This window comes from Perognathus longimembris, chromosome 6, assembly GCF_023159225.1.
Source record: "Perognathus longimembris pacificus isolate PPM17 chromosome 6, ASM2315922v1, whole genome shotgun sequence".
In the NCBI taxonomy this organism is placed as follows: domain Eukaryota; kingdom Metazoa; phylum Chordata; class Mammalia; order Rodentia; family Heteromyidae; genus Perognathus; species Perognathus longimembris.
Genome location: NC_063166.1, coordinates 38,096,199 through 38,120,835, shown reverse-complemented (window position 1 = coordinate 38,120,835; position 24,637 = coordinate 38,096,199). Strand labels below are relative to the sequence as shown.

Genomic DNA, 24,637 nt, shown 5'->3' with positions numbered 1-24,637 from the left:
CCAGTAATGGGGCTTGAACTCAGGGCCTGAGCACTGTCCTTGGCCTCTTTTTGCTCATGGCTAGCACTCTGCCACTTGAGCCACAGTGCCACCTCTGCCTTTTTCTGTATATGTGGTACTGAGGAATTGAACCCAGGGCTTCATGTATATGAGGCGAGCACTTTTACCACTAGGCCATATTCCCAGCCCGGTGCTTCTGTATTTGGTATGTAGATATTTAGGATGGTTATATCCTCCTGTAGGAGAGATCCCTTTATTAGTATGTAGTCACCTTCTTTGTCTCTTCTTACTATTTTTAATTTGAAGTCAATTTTATCTGATACAAAGATTGCAACTCCAGCCTGCTTATGGGTGCCATTTGCTTGGTAGATTTTATTTCAGCCTTTCACTTTTAGAAGATGTTTGTTTTTGCTAGTTGGTTGTGTCTCTTGGAGGCAACAGAAAGATGGATCTTGATTTTTGAAAAACTTATGAGCCTATGTCGTTTGATTGGAGAATTAAGTCCATTAATGTTGACTTAGGATTGAGAAATGATCGTTCTCACAACCATTTTGAAGCATTTAATTATGCTCACTTTTTCCTTAACACTGATCCTTCTAAACTATGAGGAAGAAAGACTTCCTGTCTCTGATAAACATGGATCCAGAAAGTTGGATAGATTAATAGTTTGGATCTATCTATCTATCTATCTATCTATCTATCTATCTATCTATATAATGTCTATGTCTATTTGTAACAGTCAGCTACTGTTTGCAGAAATTTGATATTGTTTCCATTCTATTGGCCTAAGAATGAGTGGGAATTAACTCCTCTGACATCAGCCCCATTAGCTCTTTCTATGTACTGGTTTGATTATAGGGCCCAGTAACAAGTTCTCAGCTTGGATGCCAGATGCCTCTGTGCACTATCACATACTCAGAGCAGCTAGGAACACTCTCTCACTGAGCCATTTTTCTAACCACCCTGGGAAGGGAACTTCACACAGCAGTAACGTTCTGTTCAACCACATTCACCTTCATGGTACCAAGTCTGTGCACTGTTCCTGACTTAAATAACCGCAAAGAAGCCTGGGCAGTCATGGGTGAGGATGGACTGTAGTGACTTTTTATTTATAATAAAAATCAAATAGTTATTTAAAAGAGAAAATACAGAGATAAATCAAGAAAATAGTGGTAGTAGATTACTGAATTTAAGTCCCAACTCTGCTGCCTTACTGAATTTAAGATTGCTTGGGGCTTAATATTCTCATCTGCAAAATAAAATAAGTATTAATTTCTAACTGTAGGATGAGGTAGTTGTGAGGATTAAGGAGTTTAAATACAACTGAAATCTCTTAGCACAGTATCCTACCTAAAGAAAACATTAAGTAAATCTTAGCTACTATAGCTATAAATGCCATGTGAGTGTATCAAGTAAATGCATACTTCTACGGGTGTACTAAGGGCTTTTCACATAAAATCTCACCCTGCATTATCATAGGACTTACTATATAAAATTAAAGGTAACTGTATCAAAACATTTTGACAGTTCTTTTTACTTTGTGGGCAGTACAAGATTTTAATGTGCAACACTGGGTTTAGCAAAAAGACCAAGTCATTTGTCCCCAGTCTAATAGTTTTCTTTTGTCCATTAGAAGTTGGCTGGTGTGATTTGTTTGGAATGACTGTACCTGGCAATTTGTGACTAGCACCTCTGCCCTATTCAGCCCTTGATGAGTTTTCAGTGGTTATTTAGTAAACATACAAGTAATCATCATGGTGATTGAACAATGAGGTCCATGACTTATGCATCTCTGCAAATCTATCTAAAATAGGTGTGTAAAATAATACCACCCTCCCATTTCAGATCCAGTGCCTTTCTTAGTTTGTTGTTGCGACTTTTGTTGTTTTTTCTGCCTTTTGTTTTATCTGCTTTTGGGGGGGGGCGTCAATGTACTGTTATCTTTCAAAGAATGTAAGTCACAAGAAAATATACTTAATCCTAAATTCACAGGCAACTCACTGCAATTTAGAGCAGCTAAATTGACCTTGGTCCTGTGTCTTGCCAGAGAAGAATTCAGTCAAGACACAAACATAAGAAAATTTATTAGAAAGGAAAAATAGTAGGGAAAGAGAGTTAGTGGCATAGACCTGATGAGGCCTCTGTGGTACACCTTGCACCATCTTCAGCATTACAGAAATGGGCCTTGGGTTAAATGGAGAGAATTGATTTTCTGATTGGTGGGCCTCCTTTTGGTTTTCTATAAGGAAGATTTAATGCCCTGTCCTATCTCCTCATTCTTTTGTTCTAACTCTTTCTGTTGTAGCCCCATGGCCCCCACTTTGTTGTCAAGCAGGTTTTGGCTTATCAGTATACCTGCCATCTGCATGTTATGTTGGCTACAACTCCCTTATTGGTGAGACCCACAGGAAAAAAATTGTTTACCCATTTTTCATTTGAAGAAAGTAAGGCTCCAAGGCAAATTCACTATACCATATCCTAGTTAACCAAAGAGACAATCACACCAGTGCAAAGTACCCTGTTTAAACTGCTTCACCCCTCTGAAGCCTGGATTTCCAAGTGGACAGCATTGACCACCATGTGGTTTTACAACCACATAGGCTTAGTTTGTCTCTTTAAGTGGGCATAATAACTGTACTACTTATATGACTTATGTTACTACTTATTTACACTTTGTGAAATCATTTTGTGAACAGGGGTAAAGCTGGCTGGTACTGTCAATGTATGAATTATTATTATGCTTCTAGAGCTCACCAGGCATCACATGAAGGTTGGGAAGTCATTCTTATGAAGAACTTTGCTCATTCTCTTCAAGGGACTGGGACCTTCTGAGTTCCACCTGGGATTCTGGTTTCAAGCTCTGTTACCAGCTGTAGATATAAATAGCTATCTGTCAAAATGTGTAATTAGTTGAAAGCATAGGTTGCCAAAAACCATGTTTGTTTCCTATGAAGGATAAGCAGAGCCACTGGGAGAGTTGTTTGTTGACTGGTTCTGGAAATTTATCCCTCAGAGTGCATAAAATTAAGTCAATGATTGGAATTCATAGCAGCATGGCAGAGTATGCAGAAAGCTACCCTCCTTCGCTACTGCCCTGTTCAAAGACTTCAGTTGTCCTTTGTAAGGTTTGCAACTTTTTAAAAGCAGGGACAGCAGCATCCATTCTTCACCTTCTGTTTCCTGAGAGAATCATGGTATCCAGTGCTGGGGATGGCCCTGGACTTGGAGAGGATCCCACACAGCAAGCAGGGAGATGACTAGAGTGCAGGGGGAACGGTTTCAGACCATGTACTATGCTCTCTTGGCAAGGAATACACAAGGAAGTTCAAAGTGAAAGCCACAATACACATACATGACGAAATTAGGGGAGGCCATAGAAGGCAGAAAGTGGATTTCAGAAAGCTTTAAAATGTTGTGTTTTGCTTTTTTGTTAAAAACCCAAATCAATCACATGCCAGTGCTGTTGGAAAGAAGCCGCCTGTGTGTTGCCAGCAGCACTCTGTTGCTCACACTGAGCTCAGTAATTCTGGGCATCTTGCACAGGCAGTTTCCAGCCAGGTGTGTGCAGGGGATAGGATGTGTTTATTATTTGATCCAACTTCTAGAAGCCTCCCCTAGTTGACAGCCACTTTGCTGATCTCACTGTTCCTCCTGGAGAGGGAGAGAAGAGAGAGAAAGGCTTGGTGAGGTGTCCTGCATAGAGGTGTTTCTCCTGAAGGCATGAGAAAAATAGCTTCTCTGGGCATCAAAAAAGGCACTTAGTATATCCATATGATTCAATCTGACAACTTGTGGCAGAGCCTTTGCTACTCTCTGTATGCATACTGTTGTAAAAACTTTCCACAACTGGGCTATTATTCAGATTTCACCAGAAGAAAAAAAAAATCCCTTTCAAAGTTAAAAAAGTTTGTAGTGTTGTTCATCCAAACAAGATAGTACTGTATGTTAGTTGAAAAGCCTGACACAGAGGAATGAAGTTCCTGGTGTCTTTGTCCACACAACAGTAATCCACTGCAGAGTCCTTGACTTAGTTTTGACAGTTGAGTATTTTCAAGGCAGGGCAAATTGTGGAGCTCACCCAGAGCCTTTTGAGGATTATTAAAATAGAGCACAGCCAAAGCCTTAGGGTCTTTAGATAATTGTGCTGTAGTTCCTGGTGATTTCCAACCATCATTGACTCATGTCAAACCACCGATACTCTGTATTAACAAACACTTCCCCAATGGGTGAGTTTTTCCATGCCTAAAACACAATTGTGAAAACAAAATCATTTTGGAAACCGAATATACTATTGTTCTTCTCTAGCATCTATGAAACCAAAACAAAGAACTTTGGGGGGTGGGGGGGTATGCATGCTTGAACTCAAGGTATCATGCTCGCTAAGCAAATGCTTCACTATTTGAGCAATGCCTTCAGTCAAAAGAAAGTTTTTTTTTCTTGATTATAGCTATAGACAGACTTCAAGTTTATTGAACACAGACAGATTTCAAGTTTAATGAACACCTGTATGTACAGCAGGCAAGAGTGGTGTTTTGTGGGACTTGTATGAGAATTATACATGCTTAAGTATGGCCACTGGATGCTAAATTTACCCTTCTATAAAATGAATAAAGGTGATTCTATTTCCAATTGATTTCACTTCTATGTGAGCTTAAGGTCTCCCCCCAAAAATATAAATGCATTTAAAATTATTATAAAATCAAATGGTTCACTAACAGAATCCAGCTCACTCACTCCATATTTACAATTATAGTTTTTTGTTTATACAACTCTATATTGTGCTTGTAGATGTTTTTTCTAAGAATTTTACATAAAAATTCTAATGCCTCTTGGTGCTGGTGCTTCATGACTTATCCTACTCAGGAGGCTGAGATGATGATCAAGATCAGAGACCTTTTAGGCCTACAAATCTGAGAAACATTTATTTCCAATTAACCATCAAAAAGCCTGTAGAGGTGTGGCTTATGTGGTACAGTGCCAGCCTTGAGTGAAAAAGCCCAGTGAGAACCTGAAGCCCTGACTTCAAACCTCAGTACTAACACCAAAAAAAGAAAAGGAAAGAAAAACTGTTGTGCCTGAATACTATGCTATTAATATTCCCATTGTTAAACACCTGAGGGAACTACAAAACAGAAAGGTTAAATAAGAGGACCAGTTCTACATGACTGTGATAGTACATGGTGGAGCCAAGGTTGAACTCAGTCTGTTGGGGTCATACTCTTCACATGTGTGCACAAATAACTCTGTAATCTGCTTTGTCCCAGGCTCAGGCATGTGGCTGGGTGGGGGATAAAGAGAAGCTGTGCTGAGTTCTCTCTCTCTCTCTCTCTCTCTCTCTCTCTCTCTCTCTCTCTCCTCTCTCCTCTCCTCCCTCCCTCTCTCCCTTTCTTCCTCCCCCACCCCTACAGCCTACACCTACTACAGAAACCATTAAAACTCATCCACTTTTTTTTCTCTTCTGTCACTAAACTGAGAAATTTTGCACTTCATGGGAAATTATTGCTTCTGCCTTGGGACTAAATGTGTTTTGTTTTATCCAATTCTTAGTGGAATTCAGAGGCAAAAGAGGCAGTTGTCCAGATGTTTCTATTTCTAAGGGAAACAGCCACCAGTACCGTTTCCCCCTTCCCCTTTCCTAACACAACTGCTCCTGTAGACACAGCATCCCTCCCCTTTCCCCTCCTCTACCCACCTCTCCCCTCTTCTTCTTCCTCCCCCCCTCCACTTCTTCCCTTTAACAGGCCAGGCTGTTTTCCTCCTGAGCACATGCCCCCGCCCTCCCGCCCCCTTGGCTGTGGATGCCACTCTCTGATCAGAATTCTCCTTTTCCACACAACCATTCATCTGCACTTCAAGACAGATAACCAGAATTCACCAGGTTCTGAAAGAGTTGGGATGTTTTGCAGCATTGTCAGTTTGCTGCCTTCTACTATCAAAAACACAAAACAAAACAAAAATAACAAGTAAGCAAACCTCTTAGTTTAACTTTTCCATAACTCCAGCTATCCATTTTCCTCTTCTGCATAGAAGAATTTCATGCATTTTGAAATAAGCCTTTCCTCCATCCTTCATCTTTCCCTCACTGTATCCCCACCACTGTGTGTGTGTGTGAAATACATCCTTTGGGAAAAGACCATGTTAGGGCCTGTCTGGCATATATTTCTTTGATGGCTATTTTACCAGCATGTTTGGGGATTTTCCCCTAGCCTTCCATAGAAATGCATCTGCCCTCAAATAGCATTTAATGAAGAGGTCTTTGACATAAATCTCTGAAAACAAAAGCTACTTTATATATCATGTACGTGGAGAGCTGCTAGGGAAGCTCATCTGTGAGTACATAATTAGAAACCAGAGGGCTGTGTTTGTGCATGTGCCCAAGAGTGGGGAGATAGCACCAGTGTTAATAAAACCCTGATTTTCAGTTCCTTCTGCTCTGATCAGAATAAGAATTAGGTTATGCAGAAACGAGATGACAGGAGCAGCACCAGGAAGAAAAATGCTTTATTTTTATTACTGTAATATCATTCTTTCCATGTTCTTTGTCATCCCAAAGAATAGTACTAGAGATTTTTTAGGAATCACTGTATATAAAAACAAAGCAGAATTATGTGAGACAAATAAATGCTATCCTGTAGAGTAAAAATATAAACCTTACATAGTTCTGCTACATATTATTTTGATTTTTATTTAAAAATATTTAATTGAAAATACAAATCTATTCAAATTATAAGTGTGATAATTTAACACATAGTTACCATTTTTGTCTGAGGGATGGGTAGAGGCACTTCGTAGGTGCTCTTTTTAAAAAATCACATTCTAAGCAAGCAGTACATTGTTATTAACTATAGTCACTATCTGTACATTTGAACACCCCTCCCCCAATTTACTCATAATTGAAAATCTATACCCTCCCCACAAACATACACACACACATTTGTTCCTGGCCATACTCATGCACTGGCAACTGCCTCTATTTTTTGCTGCTATGATTCCACATCTGAATGAGACTGTGTACTGTTTGTCTTTCTGTGTCTGGCTTATTTCACTTAAATAATGTCCTTAAGTTTCACCCATGTTAATCACAATACTGAGACTTCTTTCTTTTGTGGCTACATGATATTCCGTTGTATACAAATATGAAACATTTTCTGTCTATTCCTCCATTGATGACTCAGGTTGTTTCCATGGCTTGGCTATGATAATAATACTATAATGAATAGATGCTGTCTCTTCTAGATCCTGATTAGGATACATACTCACAAGTGAAGTTGTTGGATCATTTGGTCTGTTTGCCGCCACAAAGTTAGAACATTAAGTGCATAAAATTAAATCAAGGAGAGCTCTGTTGCTCTTTGCAATTTTGGAGGTTCTTTCATACTGTTTTTCATAACAGCAGTGCCAGGTTTATACCTCTACCAACATTGAACAATGTTTCTCTTTATTCCACACTGTCTTCAACACTTATTATCTCTTCTCTTTTTTTCTCCTCTTCTGATAATAACTATTTTAACAGGTGTGAGGTGCTGTCATTACGACTTTGTTCCAGTTCCTGATGATTAGTCATGTTACACTGTACTATAGGTCTGTAGTCACATATACCTACCAGCTGGCCATTTATTTGTCTTTGGAAAAGTTATCTGTGCAGTTCCTTTACCTATTTTTTGAGTTCTGTGGATTTTTTTTATTAATGAGTTATATGTGCTTCTCTTATTTTGCACATTAATACTTTAAGATATGTCATGATGAAAAAGAAAATTTTCAAGTTTCCTAAATTACCTTACAAAGGCCAGAGGATGAATTGGAGAGCAGATGAAGGATGTTAATGAATTCACAGCTGCTACTGGACTGTTTATAAGGAAACCTGCCATGACTACCAAGACTACTCTGCTTAGTTTAATCACTAACTGTTCAAACTACTAACCCCAACCAACTAAAAAGAATAAATAATGTCTCTCCTTTTTTTTTTTTTTTTCCTTTTTTGTGTGCCAGTTTTGGGGCTTGAACCCAAGGCCTAGGTTTATCCTGAGCTTTTTAGTTCAAGGCTAGTGTACCTTATCACTTGAGCCACAGTTCCACTTACAGATTTTATTGGTTAATTGGAGATAGGAGTCTCATGGACTTTGCTGTGCATGTTGGCACCTGGTTCAATAAAGAATTTCTCTTTATAGACTATCCTCCCATCAAAAATCTACTTTCCATTATCCTACTTCTCTTACTTTTAACAAGGGTAGTTTGCAGTGCATTTAGCTCAGGTCCAGAGTTCATTTCCCAACTGCTACTGCTTCTTAGGGGAATTTGTCTGACAACTGGTCTTTTCTTCTTATGGCTACATAATGTAATGGCCCAGTAAATTAAGAGATCCCTTCACCTGTACAGTTTTAGTTTAACAATAATATATGAATATTTTCTCCTATTTCATAGTTAGTTTTTTGTTGTTGTTGTTGATGACTTTTTTCTTTGCTGTGCACTTTTTTAATTGTGGTTGTACCTATTTAATTTTTGTTTGTACTTTTGGTAACCCATCCAAAATATCATTGCCAAGGCCTGTGCCACAGCGTTTTTTAATAGGAGATTTATGGTTTCAAAGCTTACATTTAAATCTTGAATCCATTTTGAATTGACTTTTGCACATAGTGTATGACAGCTTTATAATGCAGTTTGAAATCAGGTAGTATGATACCTCTTTGTTCTTTTGTTCAAAAATACTTTGTCTTTGTGGCTTTTGTGTTTGCATATGAATATTAGTGTTTTTCTATTTCTTTTAAATGAATGCTATTGGAATTTTTATAGGAATTGCTTTGACTTCCTAAGCTACTTGGTGATATGAACTGTTTAGCAATATTAATTCTTCTAGTTTGTATAAACAGGAAATCTTTCATTTATTTCTTCAATTTATTTCATTAATGATTTATAGTTTTCAGTGTAAAGATTTTCACCTGCTTGGTTTGATTAACTCCTAAGTATTGTATTCCTTTTGAGCTATTATAATGTATACAAATTGTATTGTTCTCTTAATTTTTTGATTGTTACTAGAAAACAAATTTGTGTATGCTAGTTTTGTGTCTTTCAACTTTACTGAATCTACTGATTGGTCCTAACAGGCTTTTAATAGCATGTTATGATTTTTCTCTGTATAAGATCCTTCCATCTGCAAACAGACAATTTAAATTCATTCTGCCCAGTAATTTGTTTCTTTCCCTTACTTAATTGCTTTCACTAGGACTTGTGGTTCTTTGTTGAAGGTAATAAGAAAAGGTGACCTAGTCTCTTAGGAAAAAACCTTTCAGATTTTTACTGTTGAGTATGATGTTAGTTATAGTCTTATATATAGAAAATATATGTGGCATATATGTCTTTAGGTTTATTCCTTCCTTGAATATCTAATTTGTTGTGTTTTATCCTGAATGGGAGACTGCTTTTGTCAAATACTTCTTCTACATTGTTTGAGATAATCAGATGATTTTTTTTATTCTTCATTCTATTAATGTAGTGTGTCATGTTTATAGATACTGAACAACTATTGTATCCCAGAGGAAAATCCCACTTAATCACTTTAGGAATCCTTTAATGTGCTATGGAATTTGCTTTACTAGTATTTTGTTTAGAATTTTTGCACCCATGTTCATGAGAGATATTGACCTGTAATTTCCTTTTTTGTAGTGTCCATATCAGTCCTTTGGTACTGAGGACAATTCTGTTCTTGTCAAATGAGTTTGAAAGTATTTCTTTCTCGTCAATTATTGTAGAAGAGTTCAGAAAGAGTGACATTAATTCATCTTTAAAGGTTTGATAGCTATCATTCTATATTAAAAAGGTTAATACAGTGTATTTCTAGCAATTCTGATACAGATAAGGCACATTGTTTAGAAGCTTTGTTATAATGTATTGCTGAAATGATTGTGAAGTGACATTATTTAAAATATGTGGCAAATTGGTAGCTATATGGTGCTGTGGAAGCATGGGTTAATGTATCACCATATACTTGAAAGTTCTTTAACCTTTGTCAATTGTTTTAACCTGTTTTAGTCCTAATTTTTGCTGTCTATAAAATGAGAACATGATGATTCCTAATCCATGAAGATTGTCTTGGGGAATGTGTTACAAAGTAAATAACAAATACCTCATAAGTAGCTGGGCCTTGGGGGCTCCATGCATAGAATACTAGCTTCTCAAGAGGCTGAGACCTGAGTATTGCAGTTTGAAGCCAGCACGGACAGGAAAGTCTTCAAGACTTTTATCTCTAATAAACTACTAAAAAAGCCAAAAGTGGAGCCATAGCTCAAGTGGTAGAGCACTAGCCTTGAGCAAAATAAGCTTAAAGACAGTGCCTAGGGTTCAAGTCCAGGACTGCCACCAAAAAATAACAACAACAAAAAAACCCACACCTGTGTAATATTTTTTAATCTCTTGACATATGGAAATGTTATAGTTAATACAATTTCAGGTTTATTGAGGACACTTTAGGTTAGTGAGAAAAAGGTGAAATTATTAGGTAATAAATTTGTACAATTGAAATATTGTTTTCAGACATAAAAGTTTTGTGATTTTTTAACTCATTCTAGGAATTTTGTATTGTTGAATCCATAACTGGAGGCTTTCATCCTTTTTGCTCCAGACTTCATCCTTCCTATCACCACATACTCTGTGAGATTTCATGACTTGATTTGGACAAATGTTTTTCCTTATTTAAAGAGTCACAAAAATCCATTAGTGTTTTAAAGGTTCTGAAAGGTCTGACAGAATCCTGAAAGTAGCTTTTCATGGACTTACTTGCCTATGAACTCCTTTTATTACCATACACATTGAGGAGAACCTTATTCATGTATATAATATATTCCATTCGTACTCACCTCCTCTATTTTTCTCCCTTTCTCCCCGACTTTCTAATATTATTTCCTCAGATTTTGTCGTCCTATTTTCATATAACAATGTTCGTATATTTACTCTCCTCGTTAGCCTTCTCCCTATATTCACATACTCCCAACAGTACCTGGGAAACCCCTTTTAGGAGAATGTCTACTAACATTCTTTAGGTGGACTGTTCCACACTGCTTCAAGTTCATGAGTTCTGAATGTTGAGTGCCCTGTCCAAGTCTCCATTGTGTGACCTTAACCTAATTGCTTAGCCCTCTATGCATTAGTATGCTCATTTGTAGAAAGGAGATGATGAGGGTTGTTAATAGAATAATAAACATATTTAATTCATATCATTAAGTGACATTCTGTTTGATGATAATATGTTTAAAGGTGTAAATTTTTTATTTTAGTAGAAGAGAGGATAGGCTGGTTGTCCCTGGCCACTTACTCTCCAATGAGAAAGACAACCAGGTTTCTTCAGGGTAGGTTTTCTCTACTATTGAGCCTGGACCCTGTCTTAATGAGACCCAGTCTCATTTTCTCCCATTCTTAGTGCCTGAGCTCAGGGCTAGCAGTTCAGATGTGTTCACAGGCCAAGCAGTAGATAGAGAAGAATAAGGGCCCAGGGAAGAGAGCATGGGATAAATGGTGAGGCCCGGGTCAACAGGGCATTGCCAACCTGCTTAAATTGGTCCACTGCAGTGGCCATGTAAAAAGTTCAAGCCCAGTGCTGCCACATTTCTAACCTAAAAGATAAGTTCAGATTCAAATAATGTTAAATCTCCTAATCAGGTATAAACATGCCATTCACCAAGCAACACCTCTTTCCCATGAGCTGTCAGTTTTTCAACCTCTACCATAAAGGCAGAGTCATAGGTACCTCTGCCAGTGACATCAGAGGTGCTACCTTCTGTTTCCTCTGCCAACTTTCCCAGCCTTTTGCTCTGCTGTAACATCTGCCCTTCCGCCTGCTTCTTTCCCTCCTTCATCTTTTTCATTTATTGTCAAAGTGATGTACAGAGGGGTTCCCTGCTTCTATTAAAATAATAATGGTTCTACCTGCTGGATCTCTCTTTCCTCTAAGTATCCTCTGCATAGTAATCATCATTCTTCATGAGGATCCAACAAGATCATGCCTGATCTTTCTCTCTGTCTTTATATTTATGCAGAGGGATCATTTGGGAGTGCATGCCACTCAGATGGTATCTTGAGACACTCAGGTTAATCTTTACTGTGTTGCTCCTTTACATTTATGCAGAAAACTGTCCACTTAACGATATGAATTAATGTGTTAGCCACTTCTGAGCTTCTTCAGGACCTTATTTGTCTTTGTAATTGTTGTGACTGCCACAGAACCTGGAATAGATGCTCCTAGCTTACTGTGCTTTGCTCTATAATTTTAGACTTTACAGTAATACAAAAGTGGTGGACATTCAGTAAAAACCCTTTTGGGTTGGGCATACTAGCACGTGCCTGTAATCCTAACTCTTGGGAGACTGCAGCAAAAAGGATCATAAGTTAGAGGCCAACTTTGCCTAGATAGTAAGTTCCAGGACTTGAGATAAGTAGCAAACAACACACACACATGCACACACATTTGCTAGGGATTGAGCGACCCATATGCTAAGCCAGTGCACTACCATTGAGCTACATTTTGCTACATCTCCAGCTCTGACATTTTCAGTTTGAATATCTTCCCAGGCCAGCAATATCCAGTCAGATTGTCTTGAAAAGATGGGCTATGGCAACAAGCCATAGCTCCTAGTCTACCATATGATCAGGAGAAATAGTGGGCATGCTACAGTGAACTGCCTCCTTCAAGTATTGTGTCTTAGGTATTTTATCCCATTGTGTCTACAAAATGCCATCTCTGTATGGACAGTTTTGTCATACTGTAGGCTACTGTATTGTTCTAAGCATGTATAAAGTAAACAAGCCAAGCTATGATGTTCTATAAGTTGGGTGTATCCAATGCATTTTTAACTGGCAGTACCTCCAACTTCTGATGGGGCTCAGGAGCATAGCACCATGGTAGGGTGAGGAGTTCTTGGGCACAGTCAGGTGCTGGTGAAGAGCCCAGTAACTGTGGCCAGGTTGTCCAGTGCTCACCCCAGCTCCTCTGCAGCCTGACTGTAACCTCACTACGTTTCTCAGCCTCTCTGCCTCCATGTCCCTATCTGTGATGAGGGCTTGGAATGAAGCGTAGTAAAAGCACTGGGACAGCATTGAACACAATGTAGGAGCTCCATAAATATTAACTCTTATTTGTTGTGGGACTAGTATTCAGTACAATGCATGTTTAATAGAAGTCTGAGCTCCAAAAACTAGTCTTTGACAGTCATCTCACTGTAAAAATAGAAGAATCGTCTTTTACTTTGAAAGCAGCAAGAACCCTGTAGCTTTGCTCAGCAGAGTGTCATGTTTTTCCGGGTCTGCTCAATCTGTAGGCTGTCCGCAGTCACCCTGCAGATGTGCTCGACTGTGGTAGTCTGCAGCAGACTGACTGCATCACCCTGCAGATGTGCTTGACTGTGGTAGTCCTGCAGTAGGCTGACCGGAGAGTGTGACATGCTGGGATACCCTGCATCTGGGAATGCCAGTGGGCCACTGTTCCCAGTCTGGATGCTGGTATTGGAAAAGTGTTTTATGAAAATGCATACCAAAAACTTCTCCTTTTGGCAAATCACTTCCAAGTCAATTTTTATTTTTTTCATTTTATAGATGAATATGTATCAAGTAGCCCTCTGTACATAGATGCAGAATTCAATTGTAAATTTGAATATTCAATACATATAAATGAGCTGGTGAGTCTTAGCAATTGGAAGCATAAATTGACACCAAATGAACAGGCTCACATCCTGTGACAGACTGACTCTACCCTTAGTAGGTATTTGATTTGGGCCATGTCACTCCTCCAAGCTGTGGTTTTACCTTTGTAAGATGAGACTCCAGTAATACTCCCTAAGGTTGTTTTGGAAGATTATGTCTCAGAATGTAAGTAGGCTCCTCAGCTCCACACCCAGAACATTAGGAGGGCACAGTGAAGGTTACATTCAAAGTTGACAGCTCCCAGTGCAAGCAGACATAAAAGGGAAGAATGATGCATACATGCTCATCCCCCTTTATACAGTGGGAGGAATGTGTTGCTTTTCTTAGGCTTAAGCAGGTTCCAGATGCATCAGGTTCCCTCAGAAATTTTCCAAAGAGATTAAGGCCATGAGCTCCTCCAGGAGATGTGAATTCGGTCAGTTAGGATCTTAGGCATCCAAAGAAACAGTTGAGAACTCCTAAGTCCCAACACATGTTCCACATTGCTGAGATCCTATCCATAGTCTGCACCTAGGTGTCATCCAGCACAGGGAGATGCCATTGGTGGGGAGGGACTCATAGGGAGGGTGAGTGTTTATTTAGAACCATCCTACCTCTGAAAAAAATACTCTCAGCATGCAATCAGCTGATAAGACATGGGATGAACCCTCTATTCACATGTGCCCAGGTATATAGTACTTGTTCCATTAAATTTTATTACCAGTCAGCAGCTGTACAACTTTAGAAATTTGATGACCTGGTCCAAACTTTGATTTTGGGGGGCCATGGGGATTTTCCCCACTTTTATGTGTAGCTTATCTGCTCAAGGGTAGCACTCTACCACTTGAGCCACAGCTCCAGTTCTGGCTTTTGGGTGGTTAATTGAAGATAAGAGTTTCATGTACTTTTCTCCCAGCCTGGCTTTGAATACAATCCTCAAACCTCAACCTTCCAAGTATTGTATTCACTTAAAATTTGTTAACAGCTAACTCACTGCTTTGTACATTGTAAACCCAGAATCGAATTCCTGGAGAATTGGGTGAATCATAAGGAATTATGTACCAGTCATAAGGATCATATTTATTTTGATGTCACTGAATTACTCATAGCAACCACCTATTTAAAAAAACAAAACAAAAACATAGATTAAGAGAACAGGTACAATGGCAAGCATGCATTTGGCAATCAGCCCAGACTTCTGTTTACCAAAACTTAGAGAATGGATAAGGGGACTTCTTAGTGTTAATGCCAGTGAAGCCTGGATAAGAAATCCCCACCCTGTTTTTTTTGCATGTGTGACAGTTACAAATTAATCTCCTAGAACTTGGTGAGAAGAATGTCATACTTACATGAAGTTAGGATATCCAAAAGTCACACTAAGAAACGCAAAGCCAAGCATCAAGGGAAGAATGGAAAATTTGGGGAATGAACAACTTCAGACTAAGTATTTGACAGCTATGACCAAAAAAACCTTATGCTACACTAGTTGCTGTAACTTCTGTGGGCTGCCACAGAAACACAAGATGTAACTTTGCCCTTATGATGTGCAGTCCAGATGCCCATTGCAGTGTATACCCAGATGTCCTGGTTGAACTTTAAATTCAGCACACTAAGCATAGTTGATCGGTGCTCCTGTTCTTCAGGTAGTATCTCCAGATTTTGCTGAAGAATATCTTTGTTAGACCCATAGTTTTCTTGCCTTGCAGTTAATACTCTCTGACTCATGCCTTAGTTAATATCATCCATATTTACCCCTATCAGTTAGTCAGTTTCTTGTGAAAATGAGTATTTTCTTAATCCTAGTGTGTCTTTTGTACCTGTCATGAATTTTTTGCACATTGTTTTCAATAATTATTTGCCAAATTAAAGAAAAAAAGAAAAGATTGGTGAACATGACTTTGATGATACCAGTGTTTTCAGATAATACATTTGCTAGCCTTTTAGAATGTGGCATTTTTGCTTTAATGAAGCTCAAATCCTTGAAAGGTCCAACCTCTTATATTACTTGTAATATTTTAAATCTATTAAGCCAGGTGCCTGGGAATATCCTGCTACACAGCTTCCCACTGGCAGAATCCACAGGGTCATGAGTTCCTGGACAGTTGGGATATACAGCAAGACCCTGCCTTGAAAATAAACATGAGGGGGGCTGGGGATATAGCCTAGTGGCAAGAGTGCCTGCCTCGGATACATGAGGCCCTAGGTTCGATTCCCCAGCACCACATATACAGAAAACGGCCAGAAGCGGCGCTGTGGCTCAAGTGGCAGAGTGCTAGCCTTGAGCGGGAAGAAGCCAGGGACAGTGCTCAGGCCCTGAGTCCAAGGCCCAGGACTGGCCAAAAAAAAAAAAAAGAATCTTAAGGGCTGGGGATATAGCCTAGTGGCAAGAGTGCCTGCCTCGGATACACGAGGCCCTAGGTTCGATTCCCCAGCACCACATATACAGAAAACAGCCAGAAGCGGCGCTGTGGCTCAAGTGGCAGAGTGCTAGCCTTGAGCGGGAAGAAGCCAGGGACAGTGCTCAGGCCCTGAGTCCAAGGCCCAGGACTGGCCAAAAAAAAAAATAAATAAATAAAAAAAAGAAAATAAACATGAGGTTTCACAGTGGAAGGCTCACCAATGTGCCAACCCTAAAATAGCCTGATCCCCTTTTCAGACCATTTCTTGTTTATTGAATGTATCCAGTGTCTTCACTTTAGAGCTGAGGGATGGTTTGCTAGTCACAGAAAGACATCCAATTTTAACTACTGGATCTTATATTTTATTTTTGAAATTTTTATTTTATTTTGTTTTATATTTTAAAACAGGGTGCCACTATGTAGCCCAATCTTGACTGAGTCTCTTGAATACTGAAATGACGAGTATGTACCACCATGCACCTGCTCTGCCACCTGCCTTCAGCAACCAATTTGAATGTGGCTGTTGGTGACAAATCCTGCTTGGGTTTTTCCCTCCTTTTACAATAGTTAGCACTCCTGGCCAGTTAGAGGAGCTCAGAAAAAAAGACATGGCAGATACAGAAACTGAAACTCACAGCACCATCCATCACACCTACCCCCAAAACTTCTGCTTAGAGCCCACAGTGACTTTACACTACTGGTGACTATTCTTCATTACCCTCTTCCTCAGCCAGTCCTCACCCTCCTCCCATCTCAGTTTTCTGCCTTATCTTGTCACACTCCCAGAAAGGATGAGCTGACCAAAGCCTTCCAGAGCACTGGCATGATTCTGGTTCATTAGCAGCACACAGAACAAGCAAGGTAGGGTGGGCCGCACAGAACTCTCCTGACAGTGAGTGAGAACAGTTTATCAGCTTACAGGGGCCCAAGTCTCCAGCCTCAGATCTCTGCCATTTCTCCAAGTTTACCACCATGACCCAGTCATGCAGGAACTGTGTGCCCCCTTCATACTCAGCTACACATTTATCTGTGTTAATGCAGGTGCCAGGTGGTAACAGGTAAAAAATAGATGCAGCAAAGAAAAGCTAGAGAAAAAAACAACTACTACGTAGCTTCAACCCTCCAACTGAAGTCAGGCAGCAGTTTTCTTTCTTTCTCCCCTTCCTTCTCAACCTCCATCTCCAAAGAAAGAAAGAAAGACATCCAGAACCTTAGAAAACTCTGCCAAGAAGAAATTACATCCTCTCTAGCTTGTCAAATCCAAGTTCCTGAAAACAAAGGCTATCTTCATATTACCTGTCAGATGATAGCACTGAGGCATTGCAAACCATTTTGATTCCTCAGGTTATTTGGGGAAGAAGTTATTAAAAAGTTGCCTATAGGAAAATGTTTGGTTCCATTTTAGTCAGGTTCAGGCTGAACTTTTTTTTTAATTTTTATTTTATTGTCGAATTGATGTATAGAGAGATTACAGTTTCATACGTTAGGCCTTGGGTACATTTCTTGTACTGTTTGTTACCTCCTCCCTCATTCCCCCCTCCACCTCTCTCTTCCCCTCTCCCCCTATGAGTTGTTCAGTTGGTTTACACCAAATCGTTTTGCAAGTATTGCTTTTAGAGTCGTTTGTCTTTTTATCCTTTATCTCTCGATTTTGATTTTGAACTTCTCATAACAGTGTGAAGCAGCAGAGAGGCAGTAGGGTCAGGAGACCAGCTAAGAATCCTGGGGCTGCAAGAGTGTAGATCTGTACATTCATTCCTAGAGCTATTGATCAAACGCATAGCAGTGGCCTCATATAGTAAAGATGGCTGGACTTGCAGCAGCTAATTCCCTAGCTGAGGGTCTGTGGGAGTGTGTCAGTGCCATGTGGCAGGCATAAGTGATGTGAACCTCCAGTTTGAGCCCAGGAGCCTCACTCCATGCTCTGGAGTCTTTTGTCACCACTGAGTTTTATCTGAAAAGGATGTGAAGAAAATTGGGACTTCTAGGTCTCTTGGCCTACCCTTTGCAGGGATAAGGCACTTCAGTGTAGGGCATAGTACCTGAGAGTGTTGGTTAAATATTGTTAGAAAAAGAGATAGGCTAGGTGTGTGGGTGTAGTTCAAGTGATAGAGTGGGTTTCCAAGTTCAGTCCCTAGTACTGCAAGACCAAGGGTGAGGGCGAGAAGGAGGGGTGGTAGGAAGGGAAGGAGGGGAGGAAAGAAAGAGAGAGTCATTATCTTAAATGACAGAGGATTTGTGCTGAAATCAGTTATTGCCATATTAGTTTATCAATACCATGTTCTGTCACTTCTTTCTTTATATTTTTGTTGTGGATCTTTGTTTCTGGATCTTATTTCTGTGATTGGTTAAAATTTATCATAGTAGCAGGGATGGAGACCACCGTCACTTGGGCAATCTCATTCTCTCCTTCCCAGGTGCATCAGTCAGGGTCCAAGGAGACAGATACCATATCAGTGCTTTTGGGGTTTTCTTTAGTATAATGAACTAAATCTAAAGAAATGTCAGCCTCTGAAGCAGGAAACTGAAGTCAAAGGAGAGCAGGGGAATCATTGGGACAGAAATTGAAGGAAGTAGCTCCTTTCTATCACTTAAGTGAACCAGAAGAGGTTGCAATTAATGCACTTCAGCAGCTCAGTACTAAGCCCCCTCATAGAAAGCTAGACCTCTGAGGAGCAAGAAGGGTCATGTCTCTCTTAAGAGGTACCCATGGCACTGGGACCCATACAGAGAGCAAAGCAGCAGCAGCTGTGCTGGCATGTGTGATAAAACCAGTTGTGTGAGCACTGGAACAATTATGGCATGGATTAAGCTGTATCTACTGGTTACACTGACCCTGTCAATTTGATACTTTCGGGACACTGACAGGGACAGACAACCAAAGAGAAGCCAGGAGGGCACCTCTTTTTTCATAGTTAGCCTGCAGCCTCTTTCAAGGGCTACTTGGCAAAATTGGCAAAGGAGAAACACAGCCTACAGAGCCCAGCTCAGTTTGTGCACATGGGGGAAGAAGGTGGACTTTGTACTTTGGGGCACAAGCTCAGTGATGTGTACATTGATAAACAGCTACATCCGCTCCGAGTAAGCCCAAGGTCCTTGTCCCTTCCTTTCTGCCTGGAGCCTGGAGCTTTTTGTGTCCTGCTTCTCTACCTCCAGCTCAATGTTTCAGCAGATCCTTCTGGGCTAAAAGACACTCAGCATTTCCAAGTTTCCATTTCATAATCTCTTAATCCTTTGTGCCACAAAGATCTCTCCTTTAATCCTCTGATGTGTGTGCCTAAGGGGAAAACATATCCCAGCTCTACTTCCAGTCAGGTGCTTTTCCTGCAGGTTTTTCTCTGCTGTCAATGGTTTTCTGAGGTCAGTTTTCTGCTACCATATCCTCAAAACCAGCTTCCCTAGGACCATAGCCACATTAACACTGGCAAAGCCAAGCAGCCAGAATGAAGCCCTAGGCTTTCTTATTCAGTCCTCAGTCATGGTTATTTCCATTGCATGCTTGCATCTTGCTTAATCAGAAGAAGGATGAAGTATGGTCCCGCTCTTGAAACTGGTGATTACAGACCTTCTGTAGATTACAGACAGTAGGACAAGAGGAGTTGGGAGAAGGATCAGCCCTGAGCTCAATAGCAATTGGGCCACCAATGAGTGAGAAATAGGACAACTCTTGTGGATGAAAACTGGAATAGTCTCTCTCCCTTTTGGAGATAGGGACTGAGGGATTAAGGATCTGTCCAAGGTAACAAATCTAACAAGTCATAAAGGCTGAGTAGTTAGTGCCCTCACACAGGCTCTGTTTGAAGATGAAGATTTTAACTGCTTGGCATAGGCCAAACACTGTGTGAAAGCTGGTATTATGTTGATAAGCTGGTGACTGTTTTCAAAAAGGTTACATAATGAATAATGATAATGATCACATCTTGTAAGATGTTTTCTAATTCATAAGGGTCTTTAATATAGGCTGTCCCCCAACTCACATTGGTTTGGCTTATGATTATTTTGCCTTTAGGATGATGTGAAAGTTGTAGCATTCAGCAGAAACTAGGCTTTAAGTTTGGAATTTGGATCTCTTTGTGAGCTAGCATTATGTGGTCTGATCCTCTCTGGCAAAGCTGGGCAAGGCAGCAAGTCCCAGATCTCAGTCAGCCCTGAGATAATAAGAGGACACCTGAACAGATACCACCACTACTCTGCATACTGTGCCACTAAGCTTGTGTATCAAATGCACTTTCAATCTCTGAAATTTTCAGTTAACTGTAATCATTAAGATATAATACCCATTCAAAGTGAAGGAATATCTCTGTATTTTACCCATTGTTGGATGAGGAATGGTATCATTTTGATTCCATGGAGGAACTTACTGTGCCTACTATTTGAGGCCCTGAGAGACAGGAGAGGAGGTACCACCACTGTGAGTTCAGAGTATTCAGGATGACCTCCAGCATATGGGATGATTTTGAGGGTCTGCTATGGATTTACGGGAGCTGGGAGGCTGGGAGTCAGCTGCTTCACTCAGCTCCTCCTCTCCTCTCTTTACCCTTACGTTGGAGCACAGTAGCTTCCTCACTCCCCTTTCTTCCATCTGCAGAATCTGGATGGCACCATCTGCCTTTCTTGTGCCCCAAAGGAAATGAAAGTTCAAAAGCCTTTTGCATCATCTACAGGTAACACACACACAGCACATAGCACAGGTTTGGAAGAACAGAAGAAATCTCAAAGTATGGCTTCCTGGTTGCTCCCTGTGTTCAGAAACTTTGTCACTCATTTTATAGAAGGAAACTTAATCATTATTGGGCTTGGACTTGATGTATTTCTCTTGGCTGTGAGGTGGCTTGCTCAAAGCCTTAATGAAATGACCCAGGGTTTATTTGAGGTAATTCTAAAAAGCTGTTTTACTGATTCCAGAGTTAAAATTTGATTTTTTTTTTAATTTTGGAAGTACTTGGCATAGAAATCAGAGCCTCACTCCAGTTCTTTGCACTGGTTATTTTCAAGGTAGGGTGTATACCTTGGCTAGCCTGGGCTCAGTCCTCCTATTCATGTTTCCTCATGTTGCTAACAATGAATAGTAGGCACATACCACTGCACCTAGTCATTGATTGAGATGAAGTTTCATGAACTTGTTTTTGCCTCTGGTTGTCTAGAAACTGATTCCCCAATCCTCACCTCTCAAGTAGCTAGGATTACAGACTTAAGCCACTGCACCCAGTCCCAGATAGTTAAAATTCTTAAACTGACAAGAGACTTGGGGTCACTGAAGAGACCAAAAAATGTGATTTGAGGGGCTGAGAGTATGGCCTAGTGGTAAAGTCCTCGCCTTGTACACATGAAGCCCTGGGTTCGATTCCTCAGCACCACATATATAGAAAAGGCCCGAAGTGGCGCTGTGGTTCAAGTGGTAGAGTGCTAGCCTTGAGCAAAAAGAAGCCAGGGACAGTGCTCAAGCCCCAGGACTGGCAAAAAATAAAAAATAAAAAATAAATTGTGATTTGAGAGGAGGAGAAGCCTCTGTTCTTACATTGACGTCTTTGATCTATTTGGAGTTGATTCTGGTACAGGGTGATATATAAAGCTCTAACTTCAGTTTTCTACACCTGTATAGCCAATTCTACCAGCACAATTTGTTGAAGAGGCTGTCTTTCTTCCATTTTGTGCTTTTGTCTTGGCTCCCTTATCAAATATTAGGTGGTTATAGGTCTGTGGGTTCATTTCTGTGTCTTCTATTCCATTGGTTCTCAGTCCTACTCTTGTGCCAGTACCAAGCTGTTTTTTTTTATTATTATTATTACTACAGCTTTGTCATAGTGTTTGAAGCTTGGTATTGATATTCCCCCAGCCCCCTTCTTCCTGCTTTGCATTGCTTTTGCTATTTGGGGTTTTCTTTTATTCCCTATAAATTTTTGGATTGCTTCTTCTATATCATTCAAGAGTGTTGTTGGGATTTTGATGGGTATTGCATTGAATTTGTAGATATCTATGTCCTTTGCCTTGTAGAAACTCTTCAGTTTGATGCAATCCCATGTGCCCAGTCTTTCCCTGATTTGTTTTGATTCTGGGTCTTTATTTAGGAAGTTTTGATTTGTGTCAAGGAGCCCTAGTGTTGCCCTTATCCCTTCCTGTAATATTTTCAGGGTAATTTTGTAATATTGTAAATATTCCTATAATATTTTGTTATCTTACATTGAGGTCTTTGGTCCATTTGGAATTGATTCTGGTGCAGGGGGATGATATATAAGGCTTTACCTTCAGTTTTCTGCATGTGTATAGCAATTCTGCTAGCACTATTTGTTGAAGAGGCTATCTTTCTTCCATCCTGTGTTTTGGGCTCCCTTATCAAGTATTAGGTGGTTATAGGTCTGTGGTTTCATTTTTGTGTCATATATTCTATTCCATTGGTCCTCAGGCCTATTTTTGTGCTAGTACAAAGCTGTTTTTATTACTATGACAGCCCTTTTCTTTTTGGTGTTTTTAGATAGGGCCTCGTGCTTTTCCTTAAGTTGGCCTCAGACTGACACCCATCTATCATATCTAATTTTTGAGCTACTGTGGTTGCAGGTGGATCTGGGGTTTATCCCCCAAGATCAGCATCCTCTTGAGGTTTTGCTTTGTTTAATTTTTTTCACCTTTTTCACCCAGTAATAGAGTTTGAACAGGACTTTGTACTTGCTAGGTGAGCACTCTACCATGTGAACCATACCTCTAGCTCAATAATCTCTTGACAAAAGAATTTATTGTATTGGACAATGGCAAGCTTCAAGGAGTACCCACATAAATAAGCCAGATTAGGACTGGATTCTATTTCTGCACTACCAGCTCTTCATCTCAGTGTTCTGGCAACCTTGCATTCATCCTCATAAGCCCAGGGATTAGGCCTGACTTCCAGTCCTCTGAATCTCCACAGAATGCCTTTGACATTTTCATGTTCAGGACTGCTGGTAGCTGCTAGGAGGCCTGCTCCTGCCCATCCCTGTCCCCCTGGGAGGCTGTCATGAGAGGCAATTTTTCATCATCTGCAGGGAGAACATGCAGATGAAGCTAGAGCCTGGGGGTGATGTGTAGACATTCAGAGGAACACTGGACTGCCAACAGGCAGAGAGGAGGTGGTATCAAGATCTCAAATTTCCAGCCTCAACAGCTGAAAGACAATATACATACACATGTCAGTCACCCTGTATAGGGTGGGTGATTGCAATGGCCCTAACAAACCCATGTACCCTCCTTTTGCTTTGGTATAGCCCCTTTTCAGTGTGTAGGAGCTGAAACCATAGGCTTTTGCTACTACTATGCCTATCTATGTAATTGCCTAAATCTGAAAGTGGCTCATGGTACCTTGACCAGCCATTTGGGTAAGGCCCTGACCTTGTTGAGGGTTGATACCTGACTGAGGTCAACTTGGTGCACATTCTTCAGACAGCACCTGCTTCAGCGCCCATGACAGAACTGCTCTGAAATCATTCATGGGCAACACATATGATTGATAGTTGACCAAGACCCAGTTATCAGAAATAACACCTATATCTGAAATGTAAGTGTTTATAGGACCTTAGGAGGTTAAATGCTTCATAAGCTGTCTTTCCTCTTTCCTCTCTGCTCCCCCTTGAATATCATAAATATTCCCAAGGAAGATTGTCTTTCATGGTCATATGGTGACATGGCCCAGCACAACCTATCTTTTTCCTAGGGAAGCATGCTTTCAAATGAGCTCTTTTTCTCAAGTTCCCGCCTCTTTCTTTTATGTTCCTGAGATAGGACAACTGATGATGCATGTTTTTCTGTACTAGCCAATCACTATTAAGTCAATCTTCATCTCAGTTTTGTTCCCTTTAGGCAAGTTATCTTATTTGCTTTTAGTTCGCAGATGGCTGTAAAACAGAGAGGGATTTTGCTTCCCCTACAATTTCTTCAGTGTTCTAAAATTATTCAAGATGATTTTTGGTCAGCTTTTAATGTTGACTAAGTTTAGTCAAGAATGAGTGCATACTGCTTTTCTTCCATGATCACTCACACAAACCTTGATTTTTTATTTTATTTATTTTTATCTCAGGACCTTGTCCTCTTAGCCTTTTATAACCTTTTGCCAGCTAATTGAAGCTAAGAATCTCTTCAATTAATCTACCTAGGCTGGCTTTGAGCCACGATCTTCAGATCTCAGCCTCCTAAGTAGGCAGCTCTTGGCTTTATTCTTAACAATAGTTACAATTCCTGGAGTGCACTGTCAGGCACTGTGCTTGTTACTTGATGTACATAATCTCATCAACACATAGAACCATCCTAGAAAATAGTCAGTACTGCCATACTTCTGTGCTACTGAAGATAATGAAGATTAGAGTCCTTAACTCATTTGCCTACAGTCAAAAAAAATACTAAGTGCAGAACCATGATCTAAAGTAGCTCCTGTCTACCTATATGAGGTGGTGTTTATTAGTCCTATGCTATAACAACCCTCATTTAAAACTAAGGGTTTTATCTTAGTTTGTGCTATAACAAAAATACTACAGACCAGGGGCCTAAACACCAAGCACTGATTTGCCACAATTTGGGGGGCTTCTGTTCAACAGGCCCATGTGGCCAGG

The 24,637-nt window shown here is 40.2% G+C and overlaps 1 protein-coding gene across 7 annotated transcripts in view; it reads left to right on the top strand.

Moving 5' to 3' along the window:
• Positions 1 to 24,637, top strand: part of Fars2 (phenylalanyl-tRNA synthetase 2, mitochondrial) — a 367,213-nt gene that overhangs the window by 202,624 nt on the left and 139,952 nt on the right. For 3 of the 7 annotated variants that reach the window (XM_048348568.1, XM_048348570.1, XM_048348567.1), the window contains one exon: positions 20,653 to 20,997. The exons of 3 other annotated variants lie outside the window; for them this stretch is intronic. In XM_048348568.1, coding sequence (XP_048204525.1) covers positions 20,653 to 20,982 — 330 coding nt within the window. In that variant the 3' untranslated portion in view covers positions 20,983 to 20,997. Of the gene's footprint in view, positions 1 to 7,236; positions 7,282 to 20,652; positions 20,998 to 24,637 lie in introns of those variants that run through there. One more of the 7 variants, XM_048348573.1, reaches the window with a different exon arrangement.